At 54.1% G+C, this 15,073-nt stretch overlaps 1 protein-coding gene across 1 annotated transcript in view; it reads right to left on the bottom strand.

The window, feature by feature from the left end:
• Nucleotides 1–15,073, bottom strand: part of MID2 (midline 2) — a 118,197-nt gene that overhangs the window by 90,706 nt on the left and 12,418 nt on the right. The window contains exon 2 of the mRNA XM_069867833.1: nt 956–1,677. Within this exon, the coding sequence (XP_069723934.1) occupies nt 956–1,621 (666 nt within the window). The 5' untranslated portion in view covers nt 1,622–1,677. The remainder of the gene's footprint in view (nt 1–955; nt 1,678–15,073) is intronic.

Here is a 15,073-nt window from a genome sequence, read left to right as displayed (position 1 = left end):
ATGCAGGGCTCCAGAGGGGTCTCACCAGAGCAGAGGATCAAAGTCCCCTCCCTCCACCTGCAGATAATGTACCCAGGACATGTTTGGCTTTCTGGGCCGTAAGACGCACAAGCCCATAGTTGTCTTACATGGTCAGCTGATGTGCAGTTTTTCACCCACCAGCATCCCAAACCCCTTCTCCAGAGGGCTGCTCTCAACCTATTTATCATCCATCACTTCCCAGAACCTGGCCCTCTCCTCTCTCACAGTGGAGAAGCTTTGAGCAAGCAGTTTGAGGAGGACATGAAAGCACTCCCTGGAGCACTTCTGAGAGCATGATGGTCCTCAAGCATGGATAAAACCTGCAGGGGAGGTTTTATGGACCGCAGGAGGGTTCCCACATGCTGCAGCCTGCAGGCTGGAGGCTTACAGAGCAGCTTTCCAAGAGGAAATGCCCACAGCCTGACCTGTCCTGCTTCCAATCTTCTTGATGGCTCAACAGGCACAGCCTGAGCATGACAGCCTTGGGCGATGATGCTCACAGATCCCCCAGGGCACTCTTTGCACCCCAGCACTGTCACAAACAAGAAAAGCCTCAGGGAAAAGTCACACTTGTGGGGCAACAGCCACAGGGCACTTCAGTGCCCCATGAAGTTTCACTGTCCAGCTGTTTGGGGAGAAGCTCCAATGCCTGGGCTCGGTGCACACACAGCAGCAGGAGAAAAAGAACATAGTGAAGACTTTGCTCTAACTGTGCAAGCGAGAACTAGCTCAGCCTTCCAGTACCAGGGTCCTGGAGGAGCCTACAAGCTCCACCCTGCAGCCAGCACATCTTTCAGGAGTTATTTGGCTCAAATAAGAGGTGCTGCTTGGGGCACCTGAGCCTGTTTCTGTGCTGACAACTGTCCTGCAGCAAACTCCAGCCCCTACGGACGACCTCGCCCACAGGTTTGCTGCGGCTGCACTGGGTGCTTACCTTTAGTTTTTCAAAGCGATCGCTGAGGGAAGCCACTTGATGGTCCCGGTGACGGCCCACCAGTTTACATAAGGCACAGATGAGTTGGTCGTCAGCAACACAGTACATGTTCACCTTCTCGTTCTCGTGCTCCAAGCACGTCAGTCCTCGGAAGTGCGCGTCAGGCACAGGCTCCACCAGACGGTGGCTGGTAAAGGGCTTCTTGTTGGGGTGGGTGGCCCGCAGGCAACGGTCGCAGTAGGACACCTCGCAGGTGATGCATGTCTTCACGGCGTCCCGCGGGGGATCCTGCTCACAGAACTGGCAGGCGATCCTCTCACCGGCCACAGACATGGTAGGGCTGTTGCGGTACGTCCTCTCACGGCGGCTCTCACTGGGGGAGTTGGGGCCGCTCAGGGATGCCTTCTGAAAGCGGTCAATTATGTTTTGCAGGGTCACATTCCTCTTGAGACCCTCCAGGCCCCGGTGGTTGAGGGAGATGACATAGCGGCACGTGGGACACTGGAAGGCGGTGATGGGCTCAATGGACTCACTGGAGCTGCAGCTGGACACCAGGATGCGGTGGGCACAGCTGAAGCAGAGGCTGTGGGCACACGGCAGCAAGAGAGGGTCTTCAAATAACTCCAGGCAGATTGGGCAGGTCAATTCTGACTCCAGTGTTTCCATCTTTAGTTAAAACGATCCTGATTCAGTATCAAAATCCAGGGAAGGTGGTCTGGTACCTAGGAGAGAGAACAGAGACATGAGACAGCGGCTCTCCCAGGCAGCTCCACTCCACCAGAAATGGGCACCTTGCAGAGTCATCATCTCTGCAACATCCCAGCACTCTCGGCACCCCAACACTGCTACCTCAGCCCAGCCAGACTCACGCAAGTGCATCAATGTGGCTGAAGCATCTCACCACACCATCCATCCGAGTCAAGCATCCAGGGATTCTGTGGGATGAGACACAAGGGGAGAACGGGTAGCAGCAAGCTCTTCTCAATCACCTCCCTGTCCAGCCAGGAAAGAGGACTTGGACAGCAGGGCTGAAGGCAGAACCAGAAGAAACCACATTTCATGCTTCTTTTAGTGAATGCTGCTCAACACAGGAGCAGGGGACCATGCTGTTTTCCCATGCATAAAGGCAATATACCCTCCAGCAGCTACACAGTCCCGTCTGCTTTTGGTGAAGGGGAAAAGGTGAATCATGTGCTGGAAACTGAGCAATGCGTGTCAGGAGCTCCAACGTGCCGTCCTCCTGCTCGGTGTTTCTCCCAGCCGTTGCCTTTTAGGAGCAGGGCGGGGAAAGAAGAGCAGCAAAATTACAGTCTGCAGACTTCCATCTCCCAGCTGTCCTCTGCTGCACTCCAGCAACAACCAGGGCTGCCCAAATCAACTCCAGCTGGAGGCAAACAAGCTTGTATTTTTAGATTGCCCCTCCTGCATGAGGCTGGAAACAGGCCCTCTGCAAGCTGCTGTCACGCTGGTTCCAAGCTTAGGTTTTGCAGAGCACCAGACTGCACCATGAGCACTGGCTTGACCACGCCAGCATCCCGGCACGCTCCCAAACACTGTCCCCTCCACGCACCTGGTAGCCACTGAGCTCCCTCTCCACCTAGGGTGAAGGATAATTCCCCACCCCAGCCGGAGGACAGTCAAGCAGCAGGCACTGGGGCTGCACACCGACAGCCCCTACCAAACCCACCCCTCCAGACCCTGCACCAGCTGCTGCCCAGTCTCCAAAACAAAGCGGGGAAACAATAATGGCCTGGCAGGCACCAAGAAACCACAGCTTCCTACCCCCTACACCAGCTTTGCTGCAGCCACGTGCAGTGACGGGGACTAATTAGTGAGGGGGACGGGATGGGCTTTGCAGCAACCCCGCTGCCTCCGGCTCTGCTCCACGTTAGAGGTAAACCAGCAATCAATTAATCAGCCCTGCTGCTTCCCTGCGGGAACCCAGTGGAGGGAAGTGCCTGAAGAGCGGTTCTCTGTTCTGAATTAGTGTGCCACCACTTCGGGTCAACACCAGCTGGAGACATTCCCAAAGGGCAGAGGCAGCATTTAATTCTCTGGGAAGAGGGAGTATGGCATGGTCCAGGCTTGCTTAGGGCTGGGAGCTGAGCGGGAGCCGAGCCCTGCAGGAGGATGCTCTGCACTGGTTGGGACATTGAAAGAGGCAACATGAGCTAGACAGATTCCACCTGGGGAAGTACAGAAGGAGCAGGCTTGGGATTTCCTTCCAAATTTGTGGCAAGACAGCCTCTAGCAAGGGGGTCACCTGCAAGGTAAGCAGCCTGGGATACTGGTGCTGCCAACTGTGCTCCAGGTGGTTCCTCACATGCAGCACACACTCTGCTGCTGGGATTCCTTTCATGGAACCACAGAATGGTAAGAAGGGATCTCAAAGCCCATTCAGTTCAACTCCCCTGCCACGGGCAGGAACACCTATCACTGGATCAGAGGGCTCAAAGCCCCATCCAGCCTGGCTTTCAACACCTCCAGGGATAAGGCAGCCACCACTGCTCTGGGCAACTTTGGCCTTCCCACCCTCACAGTAAAACATTTCTTCCAAAGATTTCACCTCAGTCTCCCCTCTTGCAGCATCAAACCATCCCCCTCATCCTATCCCTTCACTCCCTGATCAAGAGCCCCTCCCCAGCTTTGCTGGAGCCCCTTTCAGGACTGGAAGCTGCTAGAAGGTCTCCCCACAGCCTTCTCTTCTCCAGACTGAACAACCCCAGCTCTCTCAGCCTGTCCTCGTACGGCAGGTTCTCCAGCCCTTGGATCATCTCTGTGGCCTCCTCTGGTCTCGCTCCAACAGCTCCATGTCCTTGCTATGCTGAGCACTCCAGAACTGGATACAGGTTTGGTCTCACCAGAGCGGAGCAGAGGGGCAGAATCCCCTCCCTCAGCTGCTGGTTTCACCGCTCTGGATGCATCCCAGGATACGGTTGGTATCTGGGCTGTGAGCACACGTTGCTGGCTCATTTTGAGCTTCTCACCCACCTCATCCTCTGGGTCCAGCACATTGGGTTGCAAGTGATGCCCACGCTGATGCTGCAGAAAGACCCAAGAAGTTGCTTTGGGTGGCCAGGGCAGGAGGGCAGTGGTCCCACCTTTCACAAGTATTTTCCAGTCCACCTCCTCCTGCCAAATGACTTCAGAGTCTCAAGCAATCCCAGTGCTCATAGCGTGTTCTGTGCCCAGCTCCAACCTCGCCTGTAAGCAGTGCTGGCAGCTGCCCCAGCCCCAGCAGGGGTACGCAGCACCCACAAATGGCAAATCCCCATGTGCCCTGCTGGGACCTGCCTGCACCTGACCTGCCTATCGCACCATCTCTTCCCGATTGCCTGAAATAGGAATTGCAAGAGCGTGGAGGTGACCGTGAGGTCCTCTCTGCACCACGCTCAAGGTGCTTTATAAAGTTAAGCAAATGGATATTTAGATAGGTTAATGCTGCAGTGGCCTCAGCATGGCTTGATCAAATGCAGCGTTCCACATTGATACATATTTTAATGTGTTTTGGTTTTTTTTTCTTTTTTTTTTTTACAAGAAAGATGGTAAAAAAGCTACAGCATTAAAAAAAAGGAGTGCAAAGGCTCCCAACAGCTTCCTCTCTGAGGCCCCTGGTGCTTTTCTCAAGCCTTGGAGCCCATCTCAGTCATGGGAAAGCAGTGAGGAGGAAACACTGCTGGCCGCCTGCCCAGGAGCTCTCGTACAAGCCGCAGCAGCCACCCCCTGTGCAAGTCGGATCTGCCAGGCTCCCCCGGGCTCCACTCCTGGCAGGAGAAGAGGGTCCCATCTCGCAGCCGTAACACCCCTGCCACCAGCTCTGCAGCCACGGGCAGCGCCCCAGCACTTGGCACTCAATGCAGAGAAGGAAAATGCATTGGGAAAGCTTCACCCTCAATTCCCCAAGATGCAGAAAAGACTAGTGACTCACAGAACCACAGAATCGTGGAATGGTTTGGGTGGGAAGGGACCTTAAAGCCCATCTAGTTCCCCCCCTGCCATGGGCAGGGACACCTCCCACTGGATCAGGGGCTCCAGGCCCCATCCAACCTGGCCTTGAACCCCTCCAGGGATGGGGCAGCCACCACTGCTCTGGGAAACCTGGGCCAGGGCCTCCCCACCCTCACAGCAAAACATTTCTCCTTAAGATCTCGTCTCAATCTCCACTCTTGCAGCTCAAAACCATTCCGCCTCATCTTGTCCCTGCACTCCCTGATCAAGAGCCCCTCTCCAGCTTTCCTGGAGCCCCTTTCAGGACTGGAAGCTGCTCTGAGGTTCTCCCTGCAGCCTTCTCTTCTCCAGGATGAACAACTCCAAATCTCTCAGCCTGTCCTTGTATGGGAGCTGCTCCAGACCTCGGATCATCTCCATGGTCTCCTCTGGACTCGCTCCATGTCCTTCCTATGCTGAGGACTCCAGAACTCAACGCAGGGCTCCAGGTGGGGTCTCACCAGAGCTAAATCCCCTACCTCACCTGCTTGTCCCACTGCTTTGGATGCAGCCCAGGACACGGTTGGTTTCTGGGCTGTGATTGCACGTTGCCAGCTCATGTTGAGAGCCAGCACCCCGAGTCCTCACCTGTAGGGCTGCTATCAATCCATTCTCCACCCAGCCTGCATTTGTGCTTGGGATTGTCCCCACCCAGCTGCAAGACCTTGCACTTGGCCTTGTTGAACTTCTTTTGCTTTAGAAACTTACAAATTGCCTTTGAACCAGGGCTGGTGCCTTGCTTTGCCAGGATGCTCCAGATAGCACAGCTGCTGCACCGTAAGAGCCAGATGTTCCCAGCTGCACGTTTAACCTCAGCATAGGGAGCAGAGCACCTCTCACCTCCCTCTTTCACCCGCAGATTCTCTCCAGCAACAACAAAGGACAAGAGGAGAATTGGTTTTGGAATCTGACCAACATCGGGAAGAGAATAGTGGTACAAAAGCTCCCCAACAGCCTCTGCAGAGCAGCGTGAGAGCTGCCCAGTGCCAGGCAATCTCCTACCAAGTGGCCATTGAAAGCTCCCCCGTGCATCCAGAGCGCCTGGCTTTGGCTGTGATGTCACGATAGGCAAAAAGACGCAAAATGATTTAAACAGCCTTTTTGCTTTGCTTCTGATGGCCGCCCTTATGTTAATCTTGTTTTCCTTGCTGGGACAACATCCTTCAGATCTCTGATAACAGAGAGGAGCCTCAAAAGCCAGGCTGGAGCAGGAGCAGGGAGGAGGACGCTCACTCAGAGTTGCACCTGGGCGCTGCCTTCCAAGCCTTTCATGCCTCTTACTTTGATGTTCACTTTGATGTCCAGGATTGACGTGGCACGAGGAATAGCTGATTAGATTAAAACATGCTTTGTTTAGAGTCATTAACCCCATAAATATATAAATTATAAAATATTAATATTGTTTACAAACAGCCCTGTGTCACTCATGCCCCAGGGTCAGCTGGCCCCAGCCACGCTCTCAGAGACACTCAGCAGCTGGGCAAGCCTGTGACTGCAGGAAGCAGCGGTTTAACAAGGCGTAATACAAACCCAAACATTTTTGCCATGGAAACGCCCGAGTGGGATTTCTCCCATTGCATAACACACAGATGCCTCCTTCCAGCATGCACATGGGGATGGCAGTGAGGAGCAGCTTTAGGTGGGTGCCAGCTGGCCAGCGGGCGCCCATGCTGCTGGAGTTCTGGCTGTGCAGGAGAGGAGATGTGGGCAAAGCGCCCACCTGCATCCCTGGGACCCGCTCCATGCCTGTGACCTCCCTTCCCTGTGCTGTGGGTGCCTGCAGACCCACGAGTGTCACAGCCCCACGTGCTGCTCCCTGCCTCCCCACTGGCACTTCTTGGCTGATAGGCAGGACGAGAGACACAGCTCATGGAGAAGACAAACGTGGGAGAGATGTGCCCAGCCACGGACCCTGCATCCTTGACAGGGCCAGCACTCAGGGTAGCGGGAGCCTGCTGGGTGCCACCCAGAGCCCCTGTGACAGCCCAGCAGCAGGGAATGGCACACCCCAGCCCTCCTTCTCCTCCAAAGGGACAAACCCCAGCAGCATCACTTGCTGCAAACACCCCCAGCCTCCACGATCCTCTGACACCATTGGCAGATGTTGCTTTGCCAGGACAAGTTTAGAGAACAAGTCTTAAGAGGAGCAACTGAGGGACGTGGGGTTGTTCAGGCTGGAGAAGAGGAGGCTGAGGGGAGACCTCATTGCTCTCTGCAGCTCCCAGAAAGGAGATTGGAGCAAGGTGGGTGATGGTCTCTTCCCAAGCATCAAGTGATAGGATGAGAGGAAATAGCCTCAAGCTGTTCCAGGGGAGGTTTAGACAGGATATGAGGAACAATCTCTTTACTGAAAGAGTGGTGAAGCCCTGCAGAGGCTGCCCAGGGCAGTGGTGGAGTCTCCGTCACTGGAAGGGTCAAAAACCATGTGGCTGTAGCACTTGGGGACACGGTTTAGCAGGCATGGTGGGGTTGGGCTGGTGGTTGGACTGGATGAGCTGAAATGTCTTTTCCAACCTTAATGGTTCCATGACTCTGACACACACGTACGAGGACAGCAACGGAGACTGAGCACCTCCTGCTTGCAGGATAAAAATGACCTCAATAAACTGCAGATAGTTTATCAGGTTAAAAGAAAATAGTACCATCCAGTGTTTGTCTTTGCTACACTTGGTCACAACAGGTCAAGGTGCCTTGTGCAGAGCGAATAGCAGCCTTTGCTGTGCTGGGCACAGCAGCACTCACTTTCCTAAGCTGTCACAGAGAATTTAAAACCCAACATAAGACTGCAGGTCACATTTTCCCCTCCAGCACATCCTCCTGACCTCTGCCAGCCCTCAATTCTACCAATGTCTACCAAGTTCACCTGAAACCCCTCCTGGTCTCTCCAAGCACTAAAACCAAGCACAACTTTGCCAGCCTTTCAGGCACCACATTACAACCCCCGTCCTCTCCAGACATGTGTAATCAAATGCTAATTCTTTGGGTTGATATTTTCATAGAATCATGGAATGGTTTGGGTTGGAAGGGATCTCAAAACCCACCCAGTTCCACCTCCTGCCATGGGCAGGAACACCTCCCACTGGATCAGGGGCTCCAACCTGGCCAGGGATGGGGCAGCCACCACTGCTCTGGGAAACCTGGGCCAGCGCCTCCCCACCCTCACAGAAAAACATTTCTTCCTAAGATCTCATCTCAATCTCCACTTTGCAGCTGAAAAACATTCCCTGTCATCCTCTGCCCGCACTCCCTGATCAAGAGCCCCTCCCCAGCTTTCCCGAAGCCCCTTTCAGTACTGGAAGATGCTAGAAGGTCTCTGTGCAGCCTTCCCTTCTCCAAGCTGCACAACTCCAACTCTCTCAGCCTGTCCTCGCACAGGAGGTTCACCAGCCCTTGGATCACCTCTGTGGCCTCCTCTGGCCTTGCCCCAACAGCTCCATGTCCTTGCTGTGGTGAGGGCTCCAGAACTCAACACAGGGCTCCAGGTAAGAAATCTGTGCAGGTCATTTTCCACAGCAAGTGTGATTTTGTTTTTCCCTCCTCTTCTTTATTTCCCTCCCCCCCCCCCCCTTTTTTTTTTCCTAACTTGGGGTTTTTTGGTCCCCTTTGGCAACACTCCAGCACAAATTGCTCAGCCATTTCCAAGAATGAGGCTTAAAAAAGGCTATGTATCTCCACCCGTACATTTAATAATAAAATATAGCAACCCTTTCCTTAATTGGCTCCCTGACAGCAGGATATAAAATCTGGGCAACAGTTGTCCGTGTGCTTTTTGTTGTCTGCGGGAGAATCGGCTTGAAACTGGATCACCGTTCAGGGAAAAGTAAAAAGCCCCATCCAGCAGCCACGTCCATCTCTGAAGAGCCGAAGCTGCCCAGCACAGCCACTGCCCCGGCTGAGCTGAACCCTCCCACAGCGACAGGACCCACTTCCCAGTTTGAGGTGGAGTTGGGGTGATGGCTGGATGGGATGAGCTTAGAGGTGTTTTCCAACCTTAGTATTTCCCTGGTTCTATGACACACTTGAGCCCTGCCACTGCACTCCTGCAAACATCCCCCTTTCCAATGAACCACCCTCAATTTCCCTTGGCATGCGTCTGTCCAAAGAGAAACGAGGTTGCTCGGAGGAGAACCAGGCCTTGCAGTTTGCAACAAAGACCCTCAAGGGAGAGTGAGGGTTGAAGCAATTGGGCTCAACCTGCCCATGCATATCCAGCCTTACCTAATTTTTCTGTGCTGGACTTGCAATTGTAATCAGGCGTGTGTGGAGCTGCTCTGCATATTCAACACTAAATCCCAAGCCCAAAGTCCCAGACGATGCAGAGCATCATCCTTGGGCCAGGCGGGCGCAGCCACACACGCCCCTTCGCCTGCTCTCTCCTCCCAGCAAATCTGAAACCATAGAACAGGATTTGGCCTGCCCTCCCCCAGCTCCTGCCTTAACAGCTTCCTTAATAACCAAGTGAATTTGCCTGAGGCTTGCTGAAAATCCACATAATTCATCTCCCAACTGCTCTCCCTGATCAACTTATCACAATACTGAAAAGAGAGTAACACCCCCCCCCCCTTGATTAAACCGGATTTCCTACATCGTTGTCCTTAATCCATCACACTGAAGCGCAGGCATTTCCACACGAGCTCTAATTATTTTCTCAGCCAATTTGCTTGGTGCTAAAATAAAGCTGCCTGCTTCGTAATTCCCACAGTTCTCCTACCTCTTTAAATTAAGGACAGAGCAGAAGGGGCTGCGCTCCCATGCAGCAGCAGTTGCTTTTAATGAGAGATTACTTTTTGCTGGTGGTTCAGCTTCGTTGTTCAATTCCTTTGGAAGAGCTGGCTTGAGCCCACCAGGTGCTGGTGATTTGTTGCTCTTTAATTTTTCCGTTTGCACAGTACCTTCTTCCCCTGGGGAATTTCATCTTCATCTCTGCCTACATTGTCTTGACTGATGGGATAAAACTGTTTTACTTCATCTCAATATCCACTTTCTTCTTAACTTCTCTGTCAGGCTCTGGTGATAGTGATGTTCCTGGGGCTGGGAAGGCTCCCACAACCTGCTTCATGTCCCTGCACAGCTGGTGGGTTCCCCTTAACCACCTCTGCCCTCACAGGCTGCACAACTGGCTCTGATTATCCTAAAAGGGGGATTATTCTCAATGTGTAAACTCTACATAAGCCTTAGCAACCAACATGCAGGTACTGCCCAAGCTATGGCGCTCCAACCCCACTGTTAGCATCACTGAGCCACTGCACCCCACCAGCCACCCCTCCTATCCCCACTGCCCCAACACATCCCACCAGCCATCCCTTCCATCACTGCTGCCCTAACTCATCCCACCAGCCGCCTCTTCCATCTCCACTACCCCAGCACGTCCTACCAGAAAACTCTCCCATCCCCACTGCCCCAGCTCCTGGGTTGCCCCACAAGTTGCTCTGGTTTTGGGTGCTACATTTTCCACCAGCCCTTCTCTCTCTTTTCCTGATAACATCTCTCCAAGCAACCCCACAAGCCTCCACCACTCATCAGCCCCCTGGGGTTTCTGTAGTTTCTATTGACATAAGAAGCCTTCACCCCAGCAGGTTCTTCCCAACACTTCCTCAACACACTGGCCCCAGCTCAGCACCTTCCACACCCACCATGCTCTGCTGTCCTTCCCCTCCTGCCAATGCCAGAGCGGAACACTTCCCATAGTTTAAAATAGCTAGTAATTCTTGTACAGCTGTGCAGAAATCAATTGATTACACTGTTTGTTCTGGCAATGCCATGAAACCTTCCCATCTGCAGCTGCCTCCGCTTTGCCCAGTGTGAATGAAGAGCCTTGCTCCTCTGGGCTGGAAAGTACAGTGGGAGGAGGGCTTGTGACAGCAGGGAGGGTGTCGGCCTCATGTGAAACCATCAGCTGCTAATGTTGTGTTTGTTTAGCCCAATAGGATTCAGAGAATCATGGAATTGCTAAGGTTGGAAAGGCACCCCACCGTGCTTCCTAAACCATGTGCCCAAGTGCCACAGTCACATGGTTTTTGAACCCCTCCAGGAATGGAGACTCCACCACTGCCCTGGGCAGCCTCTGTCAGAGCTTCACCACTCTTTCAGGAAATAATTTTTAGTAATATCCAATCTAACCCTCCCCTGGTGCAACTTCGGGCTATTTCCTCTCATCCTATTGCCTGTCACCTGGGAGAAGAGCCCAACACCCACCTCACCACAACCTCCTTTTCAGGAGCTGCAGAGAGTGATGAGGTCTCTCCTCAGCTTCTTCTCCAGGCCAAACAGCCCCAGGGCCCTCAGCTGCTCTGATGATGTGTAAGATGAAGCACAAAGGTTGTGTTGTTGTTTTTAAGTTAGTTGTGACTGCACAAGAACAGAAGCCATCACCAGGTTGTGCTCCTCATTCCTCATTATCAGGTGCCAACCTTGCAGCACATCATAGAGAGCTTAAAAGTCTCCCAAACCTACTAGCATCCACAAAAGGCCCCCCAGATGGAGCAGGTCCAAGGACCTTATCTTCATGGGCAAGGATACTCTGAACAAAGTCCATGATGTCACCACCAGGGAGAGACCTCGTTCACCTCCAAGACATCAGAGAGGCAGGCACCAAACAAAGCTTCTCTTTACCTCTTTCCTACAAACAGTGCCCGGCTCAGCACGGTGCAGGAGGTCTGCTCAGCATGGTCACAGCTCCCTGAACGCTCCCACAGTACCTCAGCACAGCAGGTGCTCTCTGAACGCTCCCGGCGAACCCAGTTTACGATGTGCAAGGCAGATCAGGGAGAGCTTTTCTGCAATTCGCTCTCAAGCTCTTGCAGCCATGCACACGAGAACCGCACTGTACAGATTTCCCAGCAGCTGGATCACTTCAAAGAAACCCCATGCAGCAACGGTGCAGGGAGCCTTAAGGGGCAATTTTCTGACACATGGCATGGAAACCTTCCCCCCACCACCTCCTTCAGTGGCCTAGGGGTTGATAGGACACAAAAAGGTACAAAGCATTTCTCCACTCTCCTCCAGTTCGGTGGGTCCCTGGAGCACCCCATAGCTGCTTGGATTCTTATCTAACACCCCAGCTCCCCAGGGCCCTCTGCACGCTGGCAATTAGTAAAACTAGGGACTGCAGTACTCGGGCTCACCCTCCCACAGGCAACAGCTGAACGCAGCCCTCTTCCCCACACACTGTGCCTTGTCCTTCTGTCCCAGACTCCCTGGCACAGCCAAAACCCAGCAGTCTCTGCCCCTCTGCCGGCAGCAGCCGCCGTGGCCAGAGGTCACAGTGATACCGGGTCACCCAGCCCACGGTGCCAGAGCCAGGGACAGCTGCAAACACCGAGCTCCAAGCGGCAGCAGCCCCACCTTCCCACAATGGGTTCAGATGCAAGAGAGCCATTTCCAACCTGGTCATCAAGAAGACCAGTTGGGGATTTGGCACGTCACCAACCTGGCACATCCACCACTCCTGTGCCCTGCCATCCCCCACCAAATCCTTCTTCCCCTGCTCTCCAACCCCCTTCCCTGCTCCAGCTCTCACCGTCTCCCTCCTTCCTTCACCTCTCCTGCAGCTGTTTGGTCTTCTGCCACCCTGGTCTAGGGGCTTCTCCTCCCGTGCCCAGCATGCTCAGCCGCTGCTGTGAGGCAGGCGAGCGAAGCACCGGCAGCTCCTGCAGAAGACCTGCGCCCGGCTGGTTCCTGCCACACCACACATCAGGGCAGCTTTTCGATCCAAGCCTTTCTCCAAGTGCACCCCGCAGCTCTGCATCCTTCCCCTCTTGCTCAGCCACAGCCTGCAATGCAGCTCCAGCCCAGCAACGTCCCTTTAAACAGCCAAAGCCCCCTGGCCCTGCAAGGACGACGGGAGGACACAGCTGCGAATGCAGTGCAGGGCAGCTGGTGCTTTATAATAACCTTCTGCACTCAGGAGCAAGTCATGGCTTTTATCCTGCCAGATGGATGCTGCACAGATGCAGCTCGGAAAAGGAGGGGGCAGCCCCGCAAAGAGCTGCTGCAGGCAAAGCCCCAACCAGTGCTGCATCACATCACACGCTGCAAGGTCCCACAGCCATTAGCTACAGGGCAAGAGGAGCCCCCAGCACTCCACTTTGTACCTGCCACAACTGTGAGAGCTCAGGTTCTTCACTAAACCAGAAGCAAGCTGAGGCAGAGCGAGCTGCTGTAAATCCCTGACCGACCTTGGAGCGGCAGGGGGGGCTGAGGAGCAGCGTATCTCAGGGGTGAACCGCTCAGCCTCCCCAGAAGCTGCAGAAGCAGCAGCCCCCTGCAGCATTCACAGCCCCAGCACCATAACGGGGATGAGCATCCTTGGGGCACTGCAACCCGTGAGTCACATAGGGGTTATTTCCACTCCAATGGTTCCTAATAGGCCACCAAGACCCACCACAAAGCACCAGTGCTGCTCACCCACAGGAAAGAAGGGTTTAAAGAGGTGCTGAGAGGTAGCAAGGTGGCAAAGTTGAGGTAGAGCTACTGGCAAAATCCACTGCAGGAAAAAGCCAGAGGAAGAGACAGACTCAAACCTGAGAAGGTCCTGGTGCTGCTGCAAGATGAGCACGGCACAGCAAGGAGCTGGACCACCACCAATGCTCCCCACGGACCCACATGCTGCGTAGAATCATAGAACGGTTTGGGCTGGAAGGGACCTCAAAGCCCATACAGTTCCAACCCCCGCTGCCACGAGCATTCCTGACACATCCTACTGGGTCAGGTTGCTCCAAGCCAGAGCCTCCCCACCCTCACAGAAAAACATTTCTTCCTAAGATCTCATCTCAATCTCCCCTCTTGCAGCTGAAAACCATTCCCCATCATCCTCTGTCCGCACTCCCTGATCAAGAGCTCCTCCTCAGCTTTCCTGGAGCCCCTCCCAGGATTGGAAGCTGCTCTAAGGTCTCCCTGCAGCCTTCTCTTCTCCAGGATGAAGAACTCCAACTCTCAGCCTGTCCTTTTACAGGAGGTTCTCCAGCACTTGGATTATCTCTGTGGCCCCACTCCAACAGCCCCGTGTCCCTTCTGTGCTGAGGACTCCAGAACTGCACACAGGGCTCCAGGTGAGCAACGTCTCCAGGTGTCATGCACACAGTACTCTAGGTGCAATGTCAAGGCTGCTACTGAAGGCACGTTTATTGGAGGACAGAATGAAGACAGATTCTTAACAAAAGAAGGGGTTCCTCCTGCATGGTTCAGCCCCATCCTAGTGAAGGTACAGAGCCTGTGACCGTGCCAGCCTGGTGCTTGGCATCCCCTGCCACGCTCCCCAGCACGCACAGCAGAGCAGCTCCACAGGGGAAAGGAGATAACTGGAACCAGGCCATGTAAGAAAGGCACAGCTCCAAAAGGGCCTGGAGCTGCTGCCTGGACCGATGTCTCCACCTCCTAAGGGCCATGGTGTGTCTCCACACAGCATCTCCACCAGTACTCGCAAGAGCACACGTGCCACAGCGCTGGAACAGCCCCGCAAGCCCAGGAGAAAGAGAGCAGCAGACAAAGTCACTTCAGTCCCATCTCATTGCTCAGCGCTGCCAGCAGGAAAAAGGTTTTTCTAACCTCCTTGCAAAGCTCCCAGCCCCGAGCACAACTGGAGGTTGTGCAAGTCAGCCCAGAGCCTCACTGGGCTGGCCCAGCCAAGCGCCCGCTCCAGCCTCCAAACCCCAAAACCATGAAACAGGACGGATGCCACGGAGTCGGGAAATTCAAAAGCTATTGTGCTGCTTTGGGCAAGTTTAAATATATCTGCACAGGCTCCTTGGGGTTGCATTCCTGACAAAGCGGGTAAGATAAACAAGGCTTCCTGCAGGAACTGAAGACAATGAGGGAATAATTAGCATTAACCCTCAATGCAGAAACAATGCAGGTAGCAGATATTTTGGACTTTCATATGCTCTCCCCTCCACCACATGCAGGAAGAGGGGCCCAGGCTGGTGTAACCTGGCCCACAGGCCTCAGCTGAAGACACAAACTCTTTAAAAGGATGGAAGCAACACGCTACTGGAACCATGGGATCAGGTTTCCCTTGCAAAAGGAGGCTAGCACTCAAGGCTTGTTTTGAAGACATGTTTGTCCCAGTGTAAGTGGCTCGAGGAACCATACGGACTCATGCCAGGGGCTGTGGGCACCCCCAAGACAAGGATC

This window comes from Phaenicophaeus curvirostris, chromosome 13 (assembly GCF_032191515.1).
Source record: "Phaenicophaeus curvirostris isolate KB17595 chromosome 13, BPBGC_Pcur_1.0, whole genome shotgun sequence".
Lineage (NCBI taxonomy): Eukaryota > Metazoa > Chordata > Aves > Cuculiformes > Cuculidae > Phaenicophaeus > Phaenicophaeus curvirostris.
Note: the sequence above shows the minus strand (reverse complement) of the source record. Positions and strands in the feature narration are given on the sequence as shown.